The sequence below is a fragment of the Melozone crissalis genome, unplaced genomic scaffold (assembly GCF_028551555.1).
Source record: "Melozone crissalis strain CALT ecotype California unplaced genomic scaffold, PUWL_Pcris_2 ptg000013l_1, whole genome shotgun sequence".
Taxonomy (NCBI): domain Eukaryota; kingdom Metazoa; phylum Chordata; class Aves; order Passeriformes; family Passerellidae; genus Melozone; species Melozone crissalis.
The window spans coordinates 1,800,158-1,826,489 of record NW_026535791.1 but is presented as its reverse complement, the minus strand read 5'-3'; the positions used below and the strand labels follow the sequence as shown (position 1 = coordinate 1,826,489).

Below are 26,332 nucleotides of genomic sequence, written 5' to 3'. Positions count from 1 at the left end.
TTCACCTACCACCAGGGCACCAAAGTGACCAGCCCCAGCAGCAGACACCAGGCACCTCACTGGGAATGGGGATGGGCCAAATATGACAAAGGAAGATTGTTGACAGCCTTCAAATTCATAAAACACAACAGCAAAGAAGAAAGAAAGAAAAAACTTTTCCTTGCACATGAAGCAATGGGTTTGGATGTTAGCAACAGAGACTTTGGAGCAGTTTTCTTAGTCTAACTAATGGCTGATGTAGTTGATTGCTATGCTACATTGCTGAGAGTTGTGGGGCTACCAATGTCAAGAGATGCTGCCAGTGGTCCCAGGGAATGGGCTCAAAAATCCATCAGGAATACTTTACAACCACTGTCCTAGCTTGGAGAGGGATACTACCTCTTAAGGAGTTCCTGTGAAAGAAATACCACAGAGTTTAAGAGGCCTCAGCCTTCCCAGCCTAGCTCAATGAAGAGGAAGACACTTTACAATGGAGAGAAATGCTAATAGAATGTTGCTGTAATTTGCTTACAGGAAGAAACAAGGAGATGTGAATAGACCTATGTGCTCTTGCCTTTATGGAATTTAGGAAGTGTTTAGGTGACTCAGAGCAGTGTTTCACAGCATGGAAAATGCTTGCCTCAGGGAAGACAAATGCTGCTCTGATTTTATTTCCTCCAGGCTGCTCCTGTCTCTTTGGGATCTGTCAGGTCTGAAGTGCAGGGTCCTTGACAGACTCACCATCCCCAAGGTGAGGGAATTCACAAGAGCCAACTCCTATTCAAGAAACTCTTGATAGAATAGAATCATAAATTATTTCAAGTTGGAAGGGGGCCCATAAGGATCATCAAATCCAACACCCTGCAGCTTGCAGCAATATTAAAACTAAACCACATGGCCGAGAGCAGTGTACGGCCTCTCAGTGAACTCTGACAGGCAAACTGAGCAAGAAATCCCCCCTACAGATCCAAAGCCCTGAAAGGCAGGGCCTTAACACAACTGCCAAGCTCTGAATTCCATCAGAAACAACTAAAATTTACCTCATATGATTAACAGGACTTTCTTGGAGATAGTTACCAAGCACCCCCACTGCTGTTGCTCCAGCACTCAGCGGCAGCCAAGGGCTGTGAGAGGGGAATTACAAGAGCTCGGAGAATGTTGTCATTTGTGCCTCGGAGTCCCAATGTCCCCAGTCGGTCGCACCGGGAGCGGTGCTGGCCCGGCGCTCTCCAGGGTGCTGAAACGGCGGCTTCGCCCTCCGCGGCTGCCGGGGCGGCTCTGCCCGGCGGGAGGCGGCGCTGGGAGGGACCCTGGCACCGGGAGAACGGGGCTGTCCACAGCCTCTGGTTGCTTTTTAGACCAAGAAGAGAAATCTCGTGCTTTTACCCCAGAACGGTCCTTGGTTATAACACAGAGAGGTCAGCGGAAGGCAATTAATCATTGAATCACCTGAGTTGTAAGGGATCCGCAAAGATCACCAAAGACCAACTTCTGTCCCTGCACAGGACGACTCCAAGAGTCACACCATGTGACTCAGAGCATTTCACAAGTCCTTCTTGAACTCTGTCAGGCTTTGTGTTGTGACAACCTCCCTGGAGAGCCTGTTCCACTGCCCAACCACCTTCTGGTTGAAAAACCCTTTCAAAATATCCAACCTAAACCTCCCTGACAAAACTTCAGGCCCATTCCCTCGTCTCCTGTCACTGGGCACCACAGAGCAGAGATCAGTGCCTGCCCTCCTCTTCCCCTCACAAGGAAGCTGCAGACTGCAGTGAGGTTTCCCCTCAGTCTCCCCAGGCTGAACAGACCAAGTGACCCCCGTGGCTCCTCATACAGCTTCCTCTCTAGACCTCTCACCATCATGATGGCCCTTCACTCACCATAATGTGAGGCTGTTCATAAAAATGTTGGTGCTTATGGCTTTGAAGTGGTCTTTTGTGTTTTTGGGGATTTTTTTCCTTTACTATTCATTGTATAGTCAGACATCAGTGGTGAAGACTTCGGTTGTGGGGGCCTTGCAAGAACGAAAATTTTGAAGGGGGAGTGAGACTTTGGTTTTGAGGAAACAAGAATGCAGGTGAAAAAATAACCAAGGAGGGAAAACCCAAAGGTTTTGATACCATGGTTAATTTGTTAGAAACTAGAAAAAGTGCTGGGCATTAAACAGAGGAAGCTGCCCCCCCTCCAGGGGTAATCTGACTTTCTGCGTTTAGGTGGTGTTGGGGTTAAGCCCCAGATGGCAACTCGGCACCCCCAGTGACTCCTTCACCCTCCCAGCAGTGGGATGGAGGAGGGAATCAGAAGGGTAAAATCAAGAAAGTAATGGGCTGAGATAAAGACAGTTTAACAGGAAAAGAAAAACCCTCACATACAAACAAAACAAAGTAAGGAATTAATTCACCACTTCCCACGGGCAAGTGGATGTTTAGCCATCTCCAGGGAAAGGATCTATCACATTTAATGGTTATTTGGGAAGACAAACACCATCATTCCGAGCATCCCCATTTCCTCCTTCTTCTCCCAGTTTTATAAGCTGATTATGATTCCATATGGTCTAGAATACCTTGTTGGTCCACACTTTGCCCCCTTCCAACTTATTGTGCACCCCCAGCCCACTCACTGCTGGCTTGGTGCAAGGCCTTCTCAGCAATAACAAAAGCACCTCTGTATTATCAACACTGTTTCCAGCACAGATCCAAAACAGCCCTGTAGTAGCTAATATGAAGAAAACTCTACCTCAGCCAAAATTGGCACAGATGTTGCTTAAAGGTTAGATTTCAAGTGTTGCAGGATGATGGTGATGTGATAGCTTTAAGCAAGATGAGACACTGTATTCCATATTCAGTGTGTATATATACATAAAATCACAAAATGCAACCATGTCAGAGAAGTAGCTGCTTCCGCAGCTGAGACAAAACAATGAGATCATACCCAAAATTTGTGTTAACCAGTTGTAAACCAAGATATTTCATTCTCAGATGGTATTCTACTTGTGTTTTGGGGAAAGCACCCTCATTGCTGAGGCAAGAAAGGAGAGCATGGGAATTCAGGCCTCTCCCATGCATGGCATACCTGAAACCTACATAATTTTGCATGGCACCTCCTTTTCCTCAAATGTGACAAGTAGGTGTTATTTGTCCATGTACAGGGATTTTGTGAAGCTGAATTCCTTATCATGGGCAAAGCTTTGCTTGTCCTTGCTGGAGCATGGCTATTGGGACTCAGTCATAGGACAGCAGGCAGCTGAGATGCACTGATATTATGTAGGCTTGCTAACAAAAAATCTGCTCTCTCTAAACCACAGTATTTTTCCCATTGCAGTGTTTGTAACAGACAGTTTAATATGAAGAAAATAAAGATATTGTAACTGCTTTGATCCCAAGAGCAGCAGTGAGTTAACACGTCCTGGAATTAACTCCTGGCAAAGTGCAAGACTGACGTAGAAGTCCCACTGCCTGCACAGGTAATTCATCACTCTGCAGCCCCCAACTGCAATTTGGGTATTTCAGGCTGACCTTTTTCCTGGATAGGTACATGGTCTTATGAATGTTTTCACCTGTGCTGATATCCCTCTCTGAAATTTAGGCACTGATATTAGGGTTACATTGATTAAATTTTCAGTAGCATCACAGATGACCTAACCCAAATGACATAGGTAGCATTGCCTCACACAATGTTCTACCCCAAAGGCAATTCTCTCTCTTTGGGCATGAGAGTTCCTAATTCTCATCACTCAGATGTCTAGGAGCTGTCATTGCTGTGCCTAAAATATAATGGAACAGAACTGTGACACAGAAGTTAATCTCTATTGTGTATAAGACTCAAAGGCAGTGATTATAGACATCCATAATAAATTGAAGAGGATCACAAAGGATACTGTTTCTAGACAGTGATGTTTAATACTTTATTCTTAACTTGCACCTATACATGCAAAACGAAGTGCCAGTATCTCTCTTTGATTTGCAGTTCAGACAGCTCCAAAAGGCAGGTTCCCAACATCTATCTGTATCTCTGCTGGAATTAGAAATTAATTTAGCATTCCAAAAGCGCTGATATTTCACACAAGGAGAAAGTCACTGGCAAGCTTTTCAAATAGTCTCTAAGGATATGAAGGCTTAGTCTACCCATTAATACAAGGGCACTCACACCGGTGATCAAGGAAGGCTTTCTGACCTATTCTTATGTTGCCAGATGAAAAATCATCTACACCTGGAGAGCTAACACAATGCTTATTCTTTAAAAACCACTGGCCTATGGAACTGCACAATGTCCATTGTGTAAGAAGGAGAGCTGGAAAGCAACCAGCCCCAGTTCTGCCAACATTTACTAGTTCACTGATCATTCAGATGTGACTTTGTGCTGACCACCAGGGACCACCAAAGAGACCCCCAGCACAGAAGAACATGTGTAAAGGGGAGAGAAAATATGTCAATGATTTCAGGGTCATGACTATCATATATGTGTTTATTCTGGGGCAATCAGTGAATATGTATGTGAAATACAGTATAAAACCAGAAGCTTTCCTGTACTCAGCATGCACAGTATTTTGAAGGAAATATTCCCTCATGCCTTCTGACAAATAAAGAACACCTGATTCTTAATATTACATTGGTGTTAAGAAGTTTATTTTAATTTTACTGATATTTGGTTGCAGCTAGATAGTTGATGTTCACATCTCCCTCAGACCTGCCTTTTTATCCAGCAAATGAAGGAGAGTACTGTTCTGGGATTATAACTTCTTGCCATGGCTCAGGATCCCCTGTTCTCTGCTGTTGCTGGACTCATTTATTCCAGTCAGATTTGGAACCAGTGTAAATTTGCTGAGTTTCAGAGCAGGCAGGCATGACTTACACTGAGGCTGGTCTCAGGCATGGACAAAATAACTCCTGAAAACCCCTGCTCTATTCTGCAAGACAGAAAAAGCTGATTCCCCCTGGAGAGAACCTGGCGGGAGGCTGAGGGCGCTTGAGGGGCAGAACAACCCCATGCACTGCCAGCAGCTAACTAGAGAAGCCCTGGGTTGTCCGTGCAGCCACATGTTCATGTCCCTTTCCCACAGCCCTCAAGACAGGCACAAAGCACCTGGAGACAGCAGCCTTGACACAGCCAAGCTTAGAGCAGCTTTCCCACCCCTGGTGTCACAGTGGCCTCCTGCAAGCTGGGCCAGGGCAGGGCAGGAGGAGGAGGGGGCTCACCAGGTCAGGACATTCCAGAGCAGCCTGCTCAGAGCAGCCTGCCCCCACTCCCCCACTCTTCTTTTTCTGCTCTTTTTTGGCCACAGAGCTAAGGAGAAGTGACACTCATATCCTCTGCAAAATGGCTTGCTGACAAACATGTGAGAAGGGCCAGGGGCATGGAAACTGGAGGTGAAGTGTGTGCCAGTTTCCTTAAATTCAAACCAACCAGCCAATGTGAATGGAAAACTGAGAGAGTGAAGAGGCACATGGTGGCTAATCACAACAGCTTAAAGGAACGTGTGAGACCACCCAGAGCCAAGTCAGCATCAGAAATTCCCCTATCAAAGAGAGACAGCAAACTGCATCCTTGGGTCTTCTGCATCCTGCCCCTTTGGTGTTCCCCCATCCAGCACATCAAGCAGAGGCAGATTCTCAGGGGTGAGCAGGCAGGCTCATAGGCTGCCTGCTCATTCATAGGCTGATGTGCCTATACAGCACTTTCTGTCTTAGGAGAACAATCCTATCTTGTCTCTGGACCATGACCAAGGACCCCACTTTGGCCCCTAGCCTCCCCTCAGGGCTTTGCATCGAGGCTATGTGTCTATATTATTGATACTTCCTGACTAGTCTCTTTTGAGAATCACAGATTTTCTTCTCATCTGTGTAGTAGGCACCAGGGATCACACAATAACAGAATGGCCTGGACTGGAAGGGACCCTAAAGTTCATCTGGTTCTAATCACCTGCCATGGGCAGAGACATCTTTCTCTAGACCAGGTTGCTCAGAGCTGCATCCAACTCATCTTTAAACACTTCCAGGGATGGGGTATCCACAAATTCTCTGGGCAACCTGTTCCCATGCCTCACTACCCTCACAGTAAAGAATTTCTTCCTAATATTTGATCTAAACTTTCCCTCTTTTATCTGGAAGCCATTCTCCCTTGTGAATAGCCTCTCCATCCTGTAGGCCCCTTCAGGTGCTGAACAGCTGCAATTAGGTCACCCCAAGGCTACTCTTTTCCAGGCTGAACAATCCCAATTCTCTCAGCCTTTCTTCATGTGGAGGAGCTCCATCTCTTTAATCAACCATCCTGGTGTTCCTCCTATGAACTTGCTCCAACAGTTCCGTGTCCTCCCTGTGTTGTGGACCTCAGAGCTCAGTGCAGTGCTCAAGCTGGGATCTCCTATGTCTGTCCTCATTTCCAGTGTCACAGTGCCATGCCCTGTAGTCCTTGGGTTAGGTTTTTCACAGTCACCTGCATGTGTCTTCCCTAGTTACCCTCTCAATTAGGCAATACTGCCTGTAAACATACAACATACAACCTCATGTCTCCTTTTTTCCAGCTCCTCTTGTGCTGATCTGCTTTGCTGAGCTGCCAGCTGTGCTGGTGTGTGTTGGCCTTGTGCTTCCCCATCCTGCTGGCCTCCCTCATTCCAAGCTGTAAGCTTTTTGGGGAATACACCACCTAAAATTATGGCAGTCCTTCAGCACAGTAGAGCCCAGGCCTAGTAACCAGCCCTCTGCCCTTCCTCACAGCTCCTTTGGAGTTTAGCTGCTGACCCCAGTTCTTGCTTGGAGGTTTTAGAGCTAAATCTCTTTTCTGATTATAGTTCTATATAGAGTAGAACAGTTTTCTTTGCTAGAATAAGTAATGACCTGATTTCTATGTGCACTGCTCACAGGGGAAAGCACAAAGCCTGTCCTACTATATTCCTCTAGGATCTGGTAGGAAGAGTCCTGTCTAATCATTGGCAAGACTTACAGAAAACCTGCTCTGCTGCAAACCAAGGAAAACAATGAATAATTCATTGCCTTATCCATTTCAGGATTGTTTTCTGCAAAACATCTATTTTAATAATTTATGTGATTTTTAGCTGCACCATGCTGCAGATGCAAGAGTAGAGAGGGGAACCCTACTGTTTGTCTCAGCATAGCCTAGAGGATTCATTAGTGCAAAATCTGAGCTCTCATTGGAACAATTTCTAAGTGAGGATTGAGAGGTGGAAATCAGGATAGTTTACAAGATTCAAAGTAGAACAATTCTCTGAAAATCACAGTTCCAGAGGAGTCTTCCTGTTTTGCCAAAATGGTCACGATGATGTTAAAATGTTGATGATGTCAAGCTTGTTAAGAGCCAGCTGGGGGACAGAAGTAAGTTTAATCAGAATTACCATATTTTCCAATGTGCATACAGAGTTTCCCTATTTCCCCTACAGCACTTGCCAAAGACGTGAAGTTAACAGTTATAGAGTTGCTCTCCAGTTACTATTCCAGGCTGTAACTGGTTCCTACCTCAGACAGATCCATCCAACAGCCGGAGCTATGGATTGAAGTTTCCCCTAGAGCTTGGGCAGGAATGACAACAATCTGCAATACCACACTAGGGGACAACCCTGCCATGCTGGTCACTCCTGTGGAAGGGACAAAAATCTCTGGTCACATTCTGACAAAAAGGGACAGGTCAGCAAATGGCATGTTAAAAGCTAATCACAATCCATGAAGGGAGGGATTAAGAAAGAAATTATGATCCCTCATAACGGAAGCCAATGTATTATGATGCTACCAGTGATTCATTGGGCCAGTGGAGGCAAATCTGGGTTCATTAACCTGAGCATCAGCACTCTGTTCACATACATCCTGTTCCAACTAACAGCACTTATTTCATCTGGGGACATGCTGAAAATGCCCTGCTTGCAGCAGTGTTTTAGTCTGCTAAGTCATCACCAGCTGTCTGTGCCCCACAGGGCCCACAGTGGGCACAGGTGCTTTTAGAGATTGCTCTTTCATTAAAAAAGACAATAAATTAATCTCCTTTACCCTCTAAATGACAATAAATTTTTCAATAGGGCTTCAGTGCTGCTCCAGGAAACAGGAGATACAATTGTCCAAGGCAAATTGTGTACATAAGGTAGACCTTGTTTACTTCTAAACATAGTACATAGAAATACCACCAGCACCAGCATTTGAAAAACTACCTTCCAAAAGAGCCAATTAGAAGCAAAATATTTCTCCTTCCCTCAAAGAACAAAAAAAGCTACAAGCCAAAGAGTGTCAGGAAGGTGGAGTAGCACTTGCTCTCCTGCTCCTGGCTGTAATCAACCCCCCAGGCACAGATCCTGGGGCTCTCACAGCCCCTGTGGAGCATGTGAATGGAAAGGTTACTGAAGCACCAAGGTTACTGAAGACAAGTCAGTGCCCACCGATGTTGTTAAAGGAGCCCTAGTAACAATTTAAATACACATTAGCTGGGATAAGAAAATGCTGTGCTATGGGAAGTGCTTGAATGTGTAACAGAGAAGAATATAGGCACCATTATAGAAGGATGAATACAGAACTAAAGAACTCCAGTACTACATAGCTGTTTTTTCACCCTGGCTTTAAGCAGATCAAGGCTAGTATTTCTACATTTTAATACAATCAGTCTCCCAATGTTATACTTTCATCAGTTATATTTTCACCCTCTGACCTAAAGCCATACATATTCTAAGCAATGCATATTCTGCATAGCTTCAGCAGGCTGTCTTGAATTTTATACAGTAAAGTAGCAGCTTAGACTTACAACATGGCTGTGCCTCTTTAAAACAACACATTGGCTGCATGGCATTGCCAATGTGAATTATTTGCCTGAGAAAAATTACCTGTTACAAAAGAAGGTGACCATTTACTTTGCAGCCTGGGCAGGAAGCACTTGCTGCCTGAGATGAACATGGCCAGACATGAGCCTGAGAGAGATGGTTGGTGAAATGCAAGAACCATGAAGCTGTGGAAGGTTTTTGGAAAGATCCAACCTAAACTTTCTTTACACTTAATTAAACCAAATTCTGCACCCTGCAGTGAGTATAAATATTGATTCTTCTTTATTGAAAAAACTATTTAGTACTTCACACACCTGCCCCCCCCCCCCCCCCCTCCCCCATTTCTTTAATTTTCTCCTCCCTAGGGAAAGCAGCATCCAGTTGCTCACAGGTCAGTATGGATCTGTACTAGTGAAAGCATAAATAATAACATTTAAAAAAATGCTTAGGTTTATATTATTGTAAGAGGTCATTCCTGGGGAGGAAGGAAGGCAGTGCCCCACAGACATCCTCCCTCAGCAGTGCCCAGCCAGTTTTGGGCACCCACCAGGGATGTTCTCTGCTCCAGGTTTGACATTGATTTTTGGAACAAAAACACAGGACAAAGCTGAAGCACAAGCAGGCAGGATGATAAGATTTGAAGGCACCAGCATGCAAGGGCTCCACAGGAGAAGGAATTTCACACTTTCACTTCATTAAATATCTTCCTGTAAGACAGGAAAAATAAACACCCAAACTAGTTAGATTATACTGATACAATCTGACACAGAGCCAGATGACATTTTCTGGTTTTATTTGAAGTTGACACCTTGAGACAAGGCACACCTGAGAGGATCAGAGCAGTAAGAAGGTAGCAGGAACCCTTCCTCCCCCCGCAACTGCATGAACTCCACTGCAGAGTATTAAAAATAAACCGGTGTAACCTAATAAATTGCAGAAGATATTTAAGTCAGAGTGGGGCAAGGAAAGAAAGAGAGAGCCTAAAATTTGAAGCAATGAAAACTGTTACTAGAAACCTATTTTAGAAGCTTCAAGAGTCACACAAAAAAGTCCTTGAGACCTAATGTCTGTAAATAACCACTTTCCAAAATCAATGGTATTAAGTTGAACATGCATAGGTTTTATTCCTTGTATTCTCATGCAAAATATGCAAATGTTAATGTTTCCAGTTCCATATTTCCAGATTCATTGGAAAAGACTAATTATTGCAACACCCATAAAATGCTGCTGATTAACTCCATGAGTGCAAGTTTCCAGCCGTGTAGAGAAGTCCTCACCCCCAGCTTACATTTTATCAAAGAAATGAGACAACTTAAACCCAAGGAGTTTCCTAGGAAGTTGAAGTACTTCCATTTATTCATTTATTTAGTTAGTTAAATAAAGTGATGGCCCAAGGAGTAACTAAAATGATATAAAGCACCTTATCTGAAGAAGTTGTGATCACACTTCATCCTCAGGAATACCACAGAGCTGTTACTACTCATTTTACTGGATCCATTCAGTAAAACACTTTTCCTCTGTATTACTGCATATCTCAAAAATAAAACCCACAGTGCTTCAGTTTAGAATGATGTATAATTTATTAATATATTCACAAGTAGTTGGACACTACTCAATTTAATCTCCATATGCAAGTGATTTACACAAACATATAATACTAAAATTGATTGCTTAGAAGGTAAAAAATACCATGGGTATGAAATGCCATGGTAGATGTTGTTCAGTATACTACACAATCTTATTGTCAAACACTTTTATTCATTTACGGTTTTAGAAAAAAGGCAGTTTGCCATTTTGAATTTTTTTTTATAAGCAGTCTGGGAAACACAAGCAGTTTTGTTCTAAACCTTCTAATCAAATATTTCTCCCAGCTCTTAGGAACTGAATTAACAACCAAAGCAACATTTTCAGTAGTTCAAAGAAAAGATAAATAATTTTGCTTCCCTGAATTCACCAAGCACCACGTGACCAAATCATGTTGCCTTCCAATGTGTGACACAAAGCACTAAGCTCTGCATATCCAAAGGAATGTGCAGGAATCTAGACCATGCCTCAGCGTGGTGGTGTTGGTGACAACAGCCTGATGTTATAATTTTTGGCCCCTGCCGGTATCTCTTAGTTGTGAATGTGCTCACAGCTCACTGTGTTAGCATCACCAGACCATTTGGTATTCATGCATTTGATCATAATTCTGCATAAACTCTTCTCACTGAAAGTTGTATCTCACAAGCCTCATTAATTTTGCATTAAGCATATAATGGTTGCATGGAGAAAATTGGACTTAAATGTGTTTGTCTGAATTAGATTAAATTACATTATCTTCTAGATGAGGTCCAAACATATATTTTGCTTGAAATGCCAGTAGTTATCTTAAAACATACCGAGAAGTTAAAAAGCTTTCACAATACAAGATCCAGCTACTTATTCCACATATACAAAAACACTGCTAGAGAAATACAATTCAATTGTCAATGCTGAATTATGAGGAAAGTCTAAAAAAATAGAAAAACTCTGATATCTGGACATCAATTCAGAAGGTAACACTGCATAATGAGGCAATATGAGCACCCATTTAAAATGAAAAATCCCCAGCAAGAGAAGCATAAGGGGATCATGTGACAAAAGTAGATGAACACTGCGCCAAAAACATGCACACGATTGCCATGGTCATTCAGTATGCTAGTGATGGTCTAACAGTGATCTAAACCAAGAGTGAGACAGTGCTTCCAAATTAAATCAACTGAGTAACTACATATTGATTAAACTTTCTGATGCAGCAAAGTGAGGACACAGAGCCATCTCTGGGTTCTGGAGCTGTCTCAAGATTCGCTTGTAAAATTTCTCTCTGACGCGATTAAATTCCATTATGTCCAGTGGATCCTCATCAATCCAGAATTTGTGGAATTCATGCATTAAGTAGCCTACAAAACAATACGAAGGAGGAAGATATAAATACTGCATGTAAAGATGACATATAAAATTAGAAACTATGATCTGCAAAGATAATCCTTTTCACTGAGATCTGACACCTCATGACAGTGGGCAGGAACAAGACTAAACCTATTCTGGACAAGGCAAAAATTGGATGAATATTACACACACTGGCAGAATCTCTCACAATAAATACAATAAGTCACTAGCCATCTTGACATATGGACTCACAAACTGAAACATTAAACCAGGGAGTATAAAAAGAGGGAAAGACGCTGCAAGTGCTCATTATCAGTTCCTTGCCTACACATTGAAAAATATTAGAAGTGTTACTCCCACTGTGCAAAGATGAACAGCAGGCCTCTGCTGCAGCAGGGATGCTTAAATACAGGGGACAGAGCTGTCAAAACATTATTTTGGCGGTGGAGCTGCAACTCTGCTGAAGGGTGGGGAGTAACACTGGAATGTAGATGCAGTATCATATGACAGTTGGATTTAAGGGGAAACAATATTCAGACACTCCTTAAAGCACATTTGCTTTTTTCTTATTATTTAAAAAACAGGAAGGTCACTTGGTAAGGTGCTTAGTGCATTTTTTGTTTGTGTTTCTTAATTTGTTTTACACCTTGGCTTGGTAGTGGCCTCCATCACAGCTGAAGAGCAGAATCCAAGCATCCGAGACAGGAGGGCACAGTCTCTATGCTGTGTCAGAAGACTTTATTTCTTTTTTTAAACTATGGGCAGTAGTATGTTAGCAGAGTAACAATTATGCATTTCCACCCCTTGCCCCACACTCCCACCCGGCACTTACAGAACGTCTGCTGGAAGTGGGTGAGCGTGGGTGCTTCTGGAGCAACGTTGTAGAAATGGGTCTTCAGAGCCCCACTCACGAGCAGGTTGTATGCAAGGTCTGTTATGTTAATGCCCACGATGGCAAAAGAGTAGCTGTAAGGAAAAGCAGCAACTTTTGTTGAGAATTCACCTTCTTTTGTCACATTTTAAGGAACACTGATGACCCTGTTACTGAGATGCATTAATTCTCTCCTTTGTGAGTTTCTCTCCTTTGTGAGGTGCGTGTGGGGTGCAAATCAAGGAAAACATGTATTCTGCGTGCTTTGTACAGCATTTCCCTTGGGAAATACGTGGTCACAGTAAAAACAGGAGTCTCATCACTGTGCCAGCCTTTTCAGGGGAACAGCACTGATTAATTCCTACAAAGTAAGAACAAGCACAGGCGTCCCTGTGCTCCTGCACTCGCCTCTGAAGCAGGGCAAGGACTCCACACGGTGGCCACGGCTGCAGGGTGACCCATCATCTGTTATTTTTAACTGCTGGAGTTCCCACTGGAACTCATTACCCATAGTTAGGAACATCATGCTTCAACAACCTGTCCTATAAAGACATTCATATGGCTAAAAAGCTTGTAAAAAAGATCCAGCAGAGTCACCTCTGATTTCTCCCTAAAAAAGAGATAGAGACAAGGCCAGAAAACAGGCAAAATCCTAAATCAAAGCCTGCAGGAAACAGAAACAAGAAAATCAGACTCGTTAGGCAAACTCTGTCCTGCTAGGAGATATTAACAAGTGAAGTATATTAAGGCACAACAAAACTCAGAAACTGGAAACTAACTTGTAAGGCTGGTGCATAAAGAACTTGACATTCCTAGCAGTGACTATTTCCCAAGGAAGCACCTAAAGACTCACATGGACATTCAGTCATAAAAGCAAACATGTTTGGATACTCAGTGATTGATTTTTTTTCTCAGCTAAAGACAGCTGTCTTCTCTAGGCTGTCTTGGGTATTTTTTCAACTATCTCTATCAAGCAAACAGAAATATTTTCTTTTCCTTTAACCTTTTTTTTTGCATTTCAGGAGGGAAAAAAACAAACCAGAAGTCCAGAAGTTAACTTCAGCATGAAGTGAACTTGCTTAATGGCAAGTTTCACAGAAAAACCAAATCTGGGCAGTAAAATCTTGTATTACAGATTTTTAGATACACTCAGAAGGAACATCCTGTTCCATTTCCATGAATAATGCAGTTCTACCAAACCCTCTGTTAAAGAAGAAAAAACCCTCAGTGTTATTTCTTCACTATTATATTTTCCTAAAAGCAATTCTGAACCTGGCTTTGACAGCAAGAAGTGAAACTTGATCATGTCATGTGCTAAGAAGAATTAAACAGATATTAATCACCACACTATATATAGCACACAAAGGAAGCTTCTCCTTGCTACAAAATTTTTGGGTTATTTTTTTCTGAATGTAACTTGAATTGTTTCTCCAGTAATCTACGACCAAAATCAAGGTGTGGCAGATGTACATATGCTCACAGAAATTTCTTTTAAAAAAGAACTAGGAAACAACTTTTCTCCCTCAAATATATAGCATCACTGTTACTTGCTGTGTTTGCACGAAATTGAAAAAATCTTTAAACTTACCCAATTGCCTTATCAAACTTTTTCTTCTCCCATTCAGCTTTGCTAAGTTGGCTGAGGAAAAAAAATAGTTAAAATCCAGATATTGCCACACATTACGAACTGAAAAATATTTTCTTTCAACTTCTCGGATGCTATAATATTGGCTGAGCATTATATTTTATCTTCTTTTATATGGCTAATCCCATTTAACACTCCTTCTGCCTGAATGGATTGATAGAAACAGACTTGAAATGGGTAACTGGTTTAGAGCATTGCCAACAAACTGGTCTCACCATTACTAAATGCACCTATGCTCTCAGCAAAAACTCATTGTTTTCTAAATTGACCACAAAGGTGAACCAATTCAGTTAAGCTTGAGCTGTACAAGAAGTTGTAGGTTATATTTAACTAATCAAAGATGGTTTTAGCTCTTTTGTGTTTTCAGAGATATTTGTAATACTCATCACTGATGATGAGGCATGATTCACCTGAGGCAGCAAACATGAAAATACCCCTCTGACAGTAAATTTTTATGACCAGCCAAATTAGAAATCACTCAACAGCCAAAGATAAGGAACAGAGTTTCCTATGATTTGGCACAATAATGCAGTGCTTTTCAAGGACACAGAAGACGCCTTCCTGAAATAAAATTAGTCAGGGAACAGATTCATTTTTAACTAAATTTCAGCTCTTCAACAATTTAAAAGAGCTGTGTGATCCAACCAGTCAGCCAACATCCCACTAAACAGGTTTGAATCTACTGAGATGAGCAAGTTTAGCAGAAATCATTGCCTGCGTTTGAAACCAGCTAAAGGCAGGCACAGAACTGACCCTAACCAGGAGCCTACAGCCTTGACATGGCTGTGGGAATTTTGCCCTAGTAAGGCAAATCAGGGTTTGCAAGCTTTAGGTCCCAACTTATAGACAGCTTTGTGTCTATAAAGCATTGTTCTTAGACTATTCTTGAACTTCAGTAAGTATAAATTACACTAAAAACAATTCCCTGAGCTTCATGTAAATACAGTATATAAAAATTGTTATCAATAATTACTTAAGATGATAATAGATTCACACCCATTGTGACCTGAGGGTTACTAGCTGGCATGCATGAGGACAAAAGCTTCAGCTCCTAAATAGCTTTGCATCCAGGAATACACTATTATTTGATCATCCTCTAAAAGGTGAACCATCTTTGTAGACTGTGGAATAACGCCAGTTAGAAAACCCCAGGTAAAGACTGAATAATAAAGGTGGCACACATAGGATGCGGGCAAGCGAAAGAGTTCAACTGAGATAGGAAATCCATTGATCCAGTCAGAAAACAGCACAGCTGCTAAGCAACCACACCAGGAAGATCACCATGGGCACCACCTGCAGCATCTATCTTCTACTGAATGCTCTGTCAAGGCACAGAAATTGTACATGCTCACACTGCACTCCAAGACTGCTCTTGGTAATCAAACACGCAAATGAAGCACACTAATATGTTCCAAGGGCTTTTTGTCACAGAGTTATCATTAGGAACTCAACAAAATAGAAACAAGAACCTTGAGGAGATCAAAAGCTTCAGGATATAGGTGTGCACCAGCTTTATGGATATCTAACACTACTGGCAGAAGAAAAATGTCTTTTAAGGCAGCTGATTTCTATGTAACTGGCTAAGAGGCCTCCACTCCCCAATAACTATGGAATCTCTTACTGACAAATTACCTACAGCACAGTTTGTGACACTTGCAGGTATCTGATCTCTGAACAGCCAGGACAATGGAGTAAGCACATTGGAACCACCATTAGTCCAGGCAGACAGAATATGTGACTATAAATAAAGGGGCTTTTCAGCTCTGCTAACAAATATTTGGCCCAGACTACTTATGATTATCAAGTCAGTCACTTTAACAATATCAAGCAAGGTGGATTTCATTTTTGATATATAAGCATGTTCATGTGTACCCAGTGTTCATATGTACCCAGTTTGGGTCTAAAGGAAAAAACATGGATCTCCCAGTGTTGCAACAAAAACTTTAAGTTTATAACACACCAAATTGTAGTTTGATCTTTATCTACACGTAGTGTCTCAGAAAACTTAGAAAAAAGAAAAAAAATACCTTAGTTCCTTCTTAGTGACTTCCCTTTATTATGAAAAAACACAAACAAATTAAAATAAAGGTAAATAAAAATACAAAAACCACTTGAAATCAGAAGTGAAAACATTTAACACTAAATTTAACTATTTCCAAGATTTAGAGTACAAGTTTACCTCTTGCACCTGATCAGCTTTCCGGATCAATGAAACTTTTCAACAGACAGCATGTGGAAATACCCAAGGACATGCCCAACAAAGAGAAAAAAACCCAGCCCCCTTCCTCAAAGAGAGCCAGCAGAGTGCTCTCTCAAGTTATTGTTTCTGGTCTCAAGCATTACCTGTATTTCGGGTGAAGAGAATCAGTGAGAACTTGCTGAGCTATCTCAGTGTCCCATTCAGCAAAATACCTGCAGACATATATGTTTAGGGTGAATTGTTTAAAAAGAAACAAAAGCAAAAAGAGCATCTGAAGTCATAGTAAGCTGTCTATACACACCCTTCTAAAGGCAGGTGCATGTGTTACACAGTATGAGTAGCATCTGATGTGTTAAACTCATTAAACTGCCACTCAGACCCCCAAACGGAAAGATTAGAGCAGCCTCCTACTCCAAGTGCACTCCTATATGGGTTTAGGGAATGTGCATTGCAGAGTCTCCTCTCCACCCACCCTACAGAAAATCAGTTGTTTGTGACTGGAGCATGTCGGGTGCTGAGCTCAGGAAAAAGCAGTTCAGACCTCTTGATCTGCCAGATTCATTAAGCAAGATAAGAGTCATCACAGAAGACTAAGAAATTAAATACATGGTAGGGATTAATTTCAAATGGAAGTTCAAAGCCAGAGTCAAGAGTCCAGATCCTCAACTGAGATTTACTAGGGAACAACATACGGACAGAGGATGATTTATGTCCTGCAATCTGTAAAAGCAGAAAATACTTATTTTTCGCCTTGTAAGGAGAAGTTATTTTACCAAATGTTTCCAAGTTATGTAACTGCATGCAGCAAATACAATTGCTGGAGAAAATGACAGGCATTAGTCAATTCCCAAATTACAAAGCATAGCTATGGCATTAACACCTGGTACGCATGAGTTGGAAGAAAAAAGTGATGTAAACTCACTGCTTAATTCTGAGTATCGACAGAAATTGAAGCAGTAGTCAAACTACTTAAATCTACCATCAGTGACTGCATATCAAGTGTTTTGCTTAAGAATTCAGCATGAAATTCCCAAAGACAGCAGCTGAGCAGTAATATAACCCTCCCACCTACATACTTCCAGGGCATTTTGTTTAAGGAGATCTAGATACTGATGAAAATATACTTTACACTTTCTTTCTGGTAGGAAGAGAGTGCTAACTTGCTGTGTCACAGAGACTAAAAAAAGGGCTTAGCAAGTGGTATTACAAGGTTGAATTAGGAATACTGAAAGAAAGGAGACCCCTTTGAGAAACACTCCAAAAATGAGGCTAGCAAATAAATTGTTTCACTTGCTTAATATGAAGTCCCTGGCACTTTTATAAATTATTCCCACAGATTTGCTAAAATCTGCAGGTAATGCTGCTTTTCATGACTTCAGACACACGTAAACCCATCTGCAGAGGGACATACTTACACCAAGTTATATAAGCCCAGGAGACCCATTCCTCTAAAGTCTGTTTTAGGATCGTCACCTTGGAAACCAATTTCACACCACTGCTTTGAAATCCGAGCTTTCAGCGGTGAATTCGGCTTCAAGCATTTCCACAACTAGGAAGATTACAGGTAAAACATAATGAAGTTTCCACACCGTGGAGCTTTTTTTTTTTCTTTTTTTTTTCTCTTTTTAAATCAAGCTGAGTTCTGATCACTGAACAGTATCCCAGCATTTCTATCCCAGCAACCCAAACACAAAATCACATGGAGTTCCTCTGGATGTGTGTCTGTAGGGGGAAATCCCAAACTGCTCTGACGTATTGCAGACATTTCAGCCCTACAAGGCCTTTCTGCCCTTATCACAGCTGCTCTAACAAGACCTGTTTTGCTTATGCTTTGTTCATCAAGGTGGTGTCTGCCTCCATAAGCACAGAGACAGGAATGGGCTGGAATTTGGTTGTAAATCACTGACAGTGCAGCAGAGCAGCTTTGAGTTCCCAAGGTTCTGCAGCAATCTTTTCTCTTTTTCATTTTTTTGCAAGTCTCTGGAAAGGTTATAAATCAAGAGAGTTGGCTACCACGGTGTTGAACAGCAAACTGGAGAACATTAAAAAAAATCTATACCAGGATAGCATGTGCACCATCATATTTAACTAAGGGAAGAATCATTCATTGATCTCACATAAAGAAATGTCTGAAGTAATTTAACAAGCCAGATGATCAGCTGGAATAAATCCATTTAACTGCACTGGCCCAGCAACTTTAGTGCTTAAATATCATGTTGCTATGCACCTAAAAGCAGCCTCAACTGACATATGACAAATGCATACCTTTATGCACACCTCATGTGCCATATCACAAACTCACCCTTTTTGAAGTGTATTAAGAAATCAAAATTTAGAATAAGAAAGTGTATTAATCACCAGTCATGAGTTGGTGAGCACATCCACAAGAAAATCACTCAGACAAAGCCTACTCAAGGGAAAGATCTGTGTGCACATTTCCCAAATAAAAACAGAAATTGTTTTTATTTTAGCAACTGCATTTAAAATTAAGTGCCCTGGGAAGGTTAAAATCTTAATGATTTCACTTTGTAACGACTGTATAAAGCATCATTGTTTAAACCAATGTTCATCCATCAACAGTAAATACAGTATAAATCATTAGTACAATCACATTAAGTTAATCTTTCTCTCATTCATTAAGTGCTCTCCTGGTAAACATGAATAAATGATAGCCATTAGGAACCTGAATTACCCATTGCAGAGATCACTTAGCAGAGTATCTAGAAGGAATGAAAACCAACCAGACTATTCTTACACAGCGAGGATTATAAAATGAATTAAACCCTTGGACATATTTCCATTTGGCATTTGCAAAAGTAGAACATCTGCTGTAAACAAGTGCTAATACTTAGGTGAAACTGATACTTTTTTCAACATTTTGACTCTGCATAATGTTGCATAAACTGCACTGTTTAATCTCTCCTCAGACAAATGCTTAGTTCCATTCTGCTTTTATGCTTGTGTAATTATGTTTTTCAAGCACTTACATGATTACACATCATTGCTGACATGATTCTCAGGCTGGATGGTGGGGAGAGGCTACAGCCAGCTCCTTGGTCCTTCTCACCTATGATCCCAGACCCTACTTGCTCTCTGGGCAATGTAGATGCTTGTATTTAGGGAATTTAGGGATGCTCTCCTGGAGCCAAAGGCCCTCTTTAATCTGCAGTGAAGTGCCTGGTATTTTCAGCAACCAACACTGTAGGCTGCCACCTGGATCTCTCACCTGCAAGACACAGGCTTCCTCAAGGGGTAAATCTGTGTGTCTCTTTAGTCAAAACTCACTCTACTCCCATAAATTTGTGCATTTGGATACACAGGAGCAGGACTTGAACATGAGAAGTCCTTCTGCCCAAGTCTACCTGATGGTTAGAACACTCCTTCAGGGCAGCTCTGGATTTGGACCACTCCTGGGTGAGACTCCCACTTCCCATCATCAGGCAAACCTTAAAGGCAGCTTTCCAGACACCAACAGGAATCCTGACCATCTGAGGCATTTTTAGAAGTAGTTACTTGCATCTGACAGTGCTTGTATAATATGCCTACTGGGATTTTTGGAAGACCAAGTAATTATGGTAAAATTTCCAGAAGCTCTCACTGTAACTTGTGCAAAGGCTTGCACTGCAAGCTACAGCCTGGAAGACATCTTCACCATCATCTAGTATTGTTAACGTCTTCAGTATTTTTTGTCTTAAATTGACAAAGAAAACCCCCCACAACCAAACAGGTAGTATGTTTTTATAAGAACTCTGAAAATTCTCTAGGAAGGCATTTTGCTTATAGCCAAAAAGCTCACTATCACTTATTCTGTTTCTTGGCATTTCTCTGAAGTGTCTTGCAATAGCTATGGTTAAAGCAGGATCAGGACCAGGGCTTGCTATTAGGCTGTTTTCCAGACTTTTATTCTTTCCTCAATTTCTTTCTAATATAAGAACTCTCTAGCTCTTTCTCTGCTTATGGCTTCAAGATAGAGAAATTGCTTTTATTATCTGCTCCAGTGCAAGGCTTTCCTGAAAGCATGAAGGAAGTAAAAACCAATTGTTATGGTTTTCCTGACTCTCCATGTATTATTGAAAGAATAGTGTCATTTTGTTTTCACTTGAAAATACATTTGGTAACTATAAATGTGTAAGTCATCAACTCCCACTCTTCCATTCCACACAATAAAAAATAGATGTTTGCCATTGGTATACACAGACATTGCCCTGCAAAAATACATTAAATTGAAGAAATAAATTTGTAATTTGGTTAATAGAGAAAAATACCTTCTTGTGTTGGAGAAAGGTGTACTGAAGGAGGACATAAAACTGCTTTTCCAGAGCTCACTGCAGATAACAGCTCTGTGCTCTAAGACCTGTGTTATCCAGTGCCTAGATATAGTCCAGCCAAGGGAAATGCATTTATCAGCCAGGGAGCGAGCTGTTTGCTTGGCAGGTGTTACAACCAGACCAGATTATAAGGCTGTGTAGTCTTATCTTAAAACAGGTACACGATGGAGGAAGGTGAGAACAGCTCTCAGTGTTTCAAAGAGGTTTATGACGCAGGCTTGGGAGCTGACATGAATAAAGGATGCCCCCCAAGCACCTCTTGAGTGCCTACCTTCAGCAGCATTTCCTCGTGCTGCGGATTCTCCGAATCGTACGGCTCTCGGCGCAGCTTCTCCACCTCTGCAATGAGGTTTCTGTAGCCCACAATCTGCAGCAGGCATGCCTGGAGAGACACTCCCAGCCTGGGGGTGGGGAGAGCAACATATTCCACCTCAGTCAGGTGTAGCCATGAAACAGCGCTGCTGTGTAGGCACACAGCTGATACACATGACTAGTGTTACATCCATTAATTGGCAGTCTAACACTTCAGTTGCAACAGGACAATTTCCAAGAGATCAATATTACATTAAACAAGGCATTGTGAAGGGCACAGTCTCATCTAGTGCCTTCCTTAGATGATAATATTTGGGATTTTTTTAAAATCGTGAACAGTGATTTTTCACATTGAAATCACATTATAACTATATACAGCAGCATTGAATGCCTATAACAAGCACATTACTGTATCTTTTTCTTCATTCCAATGACAGCTTTTCAAACAATTCCCTGGGATCAGAGATGTGAACTTGAAAAAGGCTGAAGGGGAAAAGAAAACTCAGCAAAAAGCTAAAAATAATTGTTTTGCTTCTGTGCCACTAAAGCTAGCATAAAGAAGCCAAAAGCCTGAAGTAATACAGTTTCAAAGATCTGCCTCCAGGCAGATTTGACTTTTGTCTCATGTTAAGAATCATCATAATAGTTCTATTTTCATTTTAATGCAGATTTTTGTGTTTCCTTTTTACATTTTCTGATGCATCATCAAAAAAACCAAACCAAACACACATGAAATAACTACCCTTAAAAAACTCTAAACCAAGCTTATAAAAAACCCACCAGAAAACTCTGCACCAAACAACAGCTTTACATTAAGATTTTATAATACAAAACCTAAGTCATGCAGTATGCAACTGCCATACTCATAGAAATATTTGCTTATATATGGCAATAAGCCCTTTAATAGTGTGTAAAATTATTGGAACACCTGGTATGAATTTGGAGGGCAAGCTAAGTGCACCCTTATTCCTCTGTGGAACACAGGCTGCACTGATATTAAGCTGCATATTCCTTGCCTGTTGTGCTTGATACACTGAAACATTTTGTTTATTCTGTAATACTCTCAAATTTTCTGAACATAAGGATTTTCACTGCTTATCTTTTGAGGCAGATCCTGTTTGTCTAAATTGATGTCCCTCTATGGCAAGGTGACCTGCCTAGGATGAGGGAAAGGATGAGGATGTTTTGTACCTAAACTTTACTAAGGCCTTTGACACCTCAGCATTCTGCTGGAGCTGGCTGCTCGTGGTTTGGGTGGGTGCACTGTTCACTGGGTAAAAATCTGTCTGAGGGTGGTAGGGAATGCAGTTACATCCAGCTGGGGGCTGGTCACTAGTGGCATTCCCCAGGGATCAGTCTGGGACCAGTTCTATTTAACATCTTTATTGATGATCTGGATCAAGTGCACTCTCAGTCAGTTTGCAGCTGATACCAGGTTGGATGGAATGTTGATCTGGTGGAGGGCAGGAAGGCTGTGCAGGGGAATCTGGGCTGGCTGGATCCATGGACCAAGGCCAATTGTATGAGATTCAGCAAGGCAAAGCACTGGGCCTCCCATTACAAGAGAGACATTGAGGGGCTGGAGCGTGTCCAGGGAAGGACAACGGAGCTGGGGAAGGGTCTGGAGCACAAGCGCTGTGAGGGGCAGCTGAGGGAGCTGGGGGTGTTCAGCCTGGAGAGAAGGAGGCTCAGGGGGACCTCATCACTCTCTACAACTCCCTAACAGGATGGCGTAGCCAGATGGGTGTTGGTCTCTTCTCCCAGGTAACAAGTGATAGGACAAGAGCAAATGGCCTCAGGTTGCCCCAGAAAAAGTTTAAATTGGATATTGGGGAGAATTCCCTTCACCAAAATGTCAAGCCCTGAAACAGCCTGAAGGAAAGTAAGGAAAGTAGTAGAGTCACCATCCCTGGGGGTATCTAAAAAACATGTACATCTTTCAGATGTGTGTGGCACTTATGGAAATGGATTAGTGGTGCATTTGGCAGTGCTGGGTTAACTGTTGGACTTCAGAATTTTAAACCTTTTCTAACCTAAATGATTCCACAGTTAATCTACAGAATCAGAGACATCAGCATCAGTCCATTTTTCATGCTGCAATTTTATCCCATTTGAAGCTATAACCCTTTCAGACAGAAAAGCCTCCACGGTATTTTCCATCCTTTGCTGTTTCTTTTTGGGGTTTTTTTGGCTTTTTCTTTTTTTTTTTTTTTTTTTTTTAACATGCTTCACTAGCTATAGCCTCCAATTTTACAGAAAGGCTGCATTTCAAAGAAAGCTGAAAAGCTTGACAGACTGTGAAATGCTGTAGAGTATCACTAAATCACAGCCATAATGTTTTTAACTTCTTTATAGCCTCAGTTTAGAGGAGCAGAACACAGGCTGTAGCAAAGAATAGCAATTTTATATTTTAAAAAATACATGCTTTTAAGATACAAGGTGTACAACATTCAAGGTAAATCACTTTTACACTTTATATAAAGGCAGTCAAAAGCTCCATGCAATGTTATTTGGGTGAGGGGGTGGGGGTTAAATTAGATTCCCCCCTTTCCTTTTCATTAATGCTTTGTTATTCTTGCCAAACACAGGATGTGGTGAGGTGCTGGTGTCCCACACCCTCTCCTTGTCATCCTGGTGCTGGCTGTGGCAGTTCTCAGAGCCCAGGAGCAATGTACCTGGGCTTGCACTCCCACTGTACTCAGCTCCAGGTGCTCCACCAGATGGAGGCAAGTCCAAAACTGGAGCAGGGGAACTAGATCATCGTTAATTCCCTCCCAACCTAAGCCTTTCTGTGATTCTATGTCTGCTTCCATAGTTAGTGTAGACTGCATGTCACCACCAGGTTATTCAACCTGCTCGCTCCTAATGTTAATACACACACTTATCTGAGAGGCATTGATAAAGGAAAATTACTGTGGGATGCCTTCTCCTCTTTAGATCACAGCAGCCCACAGCCTTCAAGCACAGCCAGTGCAAGCACGCCTGGGATGCTAATTCAGCTCTGCAAAGATGCCACATTAACAAAAATGACTGCATACAGATTTGCAGAAACACATACACTATGACACATGTCCCCTTGTCCTTACCCCAGGAAATGTCAAGTCTCTGCTATCCAACACAAGGCCAGAGATTCTAAACAAGATTGTTTGGATTACAGGTGTTTTATGTTCAGGAGAAGGCAAGGCATTGGATTATTCTTAATCATGCCTAAAAAAGCAGCTGACCTGCTTTTGCTCAAATTTCTGTTGAAAACATCAGTATAAAATAAATGGCTTCATGTAAAACTTCAGTGCAGATGTCTAAAGTTTAGCAGAAATATGATTAATTTAATATAAGAACCAATTTAGTAGCGGAGCATGTATCTACGTATGTGACCTCAGCTTGCACATTCCAGGCCCCCATTCCTCACTGCTTTAAGAAGATATTTTACCAAAGAGGAGGGAGTGGAAGGGGAAAAAGGGATGAGACTCAAATGCATTAAAATATTGAATGCAAGCATTCTACTCTAAAGACAATTAAGCATTTGTCCTGTGCTAAGCATATGAACACCAACTGGATCAAAAAAAGATAATTCAGGTGATTTTTTGTTTGGGTTATTTTTTCCCTCTGTGTGGTATTTTAAAAAAAATATTATCACAGATTCATAGAATGGTTTGGGTTGGAAGGCACCTTAAAGATTGTCTAGTACTAACCCCTCTGCCATGGACAGAGACACCTACCACTAGATCAGGCTGTTCAGAGCCCCACTTAACCTGGTCTTGAACGCTCCCAAGGATGGGTCATACACAACTCCTCTGAGCAACCTGTTCCAGTGCTTCACTGTAAAGAATTTCCTCCTAACATCTAATCTAAGCCTATTCTCTTTCAATTTGAATCCATTCCCTCTAGTCCTATCACTGCATGCTCTCCAGCTCTCTTGTAGGGTCTCTTCATGTACTAGAAAGACCAGATCACTAAAAATGTAACCTAATGTTCAGGGTCCTGATTTCAAGCAAGGAGAAGTCATGTGCATGACTGCTCTCTCTCTCTTCTGAAGGAGAACATTTCTCCGGAGGCCAAAGGCATGCCATGAGGGGAATCAAAAGGTGATCTCTCGTGTTATACAAAATAATAATTAATTTCTTGTTTTCTTCTGAAATAATTCTGCCCAAGGGCCCAACACTGAGAAGTGAGCACTTGGATCACCCTGGTTGCTAAACATTGCAGTTCCTGATGTCCACAATCCAAGCTCTGAGCTGTGCACATTTACGTCCTGCAGTTTTTCCTCGGACATCACCTTCTCTAATTTTACCATTGCTGAGTTTTTCTTTTTGAATTTCAGCAAACAGCATGCTGTGCAACACAAGAGTACCCAGGGCTGTGATGCCCTCCTCAGATGGCAGCCTCTCAGAAAGGCCTCACATCCACTTGAAGCACCTGGTCTTTCATCACCCTCCCTCTGAAGAGCATGTGGGCTGGGTCAGGACTCACCCTGGAAAAGCTCTGTGCTCACATCCAGAAAAAATTCACAGGGATTCCCACCTATGAGAATGAGGGGTTCTCTTTGTTTTGTTTCTCTTATTTTCTTCCTTTCTTTAATAGCTGGGTCACCATTTTTCCAATTCTTGGGGCTGTGGTCACCACCACAAGAGCTGTCTCTCAAGCTAGAGAGAGGCAGTGTATTCTATTTCCTTTATGATCAGTGAAGCCTCATTTTCAGACCACCCAGTTACTGCCCTTTTTAATGGGGAGTGGGCTGGGAGGGAGATTCCTATAATGAGACAAAATAAATTATAATTTTTCAACTTAGCTTTTGGGTTTTGTTGTTTCAGCAAGACCTTGGGACCACCTTACCTGTTGATGCTGCTTTCCAATTAAAGAAAAGCAGCTATCAATTTATGGATGCCCATTTTTAACTATGTATACCAACTTCAAGCTTGGGAAGAGGAGTGAACCTCAGACAGATCACCTGGATAATACAGCTCTCAACTTTCCTCCTACTGATTCCTGACCTAGATATCTTGTGCCTTAAACTCAGTACTGAAAGGTAAGGCAACCATTAAAGTGTTATCATCACCTGCTCTTGAAATACATACTTGTAAATTTAATGGGTGGTTGTCAATCTCTTCTTACAGTAATAAATATTAGTTGAATTATTAAAACTTGTGTTTGGATAATTAAAGGCAGTTTTAAAATGCAAACCAGCACACATCTGTGTGAGCTAAAACAAGATTATTTCTTCCCTACTCAAAAGGCAGCATAGAACCTTCCTAAGAAGTCATCACTGTCCCTGCCAGGACCTGTGGTTTGGTGGTGTTTTATCCCTGGGGAAGTGACCCCCATAAATCCATGTATT

The 26,332-nt window shown here is 41.7% G+C and overlaps 1 protein-coding gene across 5 annotated transcripts in view; it reads right to left on the bottom strand.

Moving 5' to 3' along the window:
- Positions 1-10,287: 10,287 nt before the first annotated feature.
- Positions 10,288-26,332, bottom strand: part of ELMOD1 (ELMO domain containing 1) — a 43,356-nt gene continuing 27,311 nt past the window's right edge. For 4 of the 5 annotated variants that reach the window (XM_054271720.1, XM_054271718.1, XM_054271719.1 and 1 more), the window contains 7 exons: positions 20,957-21,086; positions 17,773-17,906; positions 16,501-16,569; positions 16,185-16,208; positions 14,101-14,151; positions 12,474-12,607; positions 10,288-11,652 (listed from right to left, as the gene is read on the bottom strand). In XM_054271720.1, coding sequence (XP_054127695.1) covers positions 11,480-11,652; positions 12,474-12,607; positions 14,101-14,151; positions 16,185-16,208; positions 16,501-16,569; positions 17,773-17,906; positions 20,957-21,086 — 715 coding nt within the window. In that variant the 3' untranslated portion in view covers positions 10,288-11,479. The remainder of the gene's footprint in view (positions 11,653-12,473; positions 12,608-14,100; positions 14,152-16,184; positions 16,209-16,500; positions 16,570-17,772; positions 17,907-20,956; positions 21,087-26,332) is intronic. The other variant, XM_054271722.1, reaches the window with a different exon arrangement.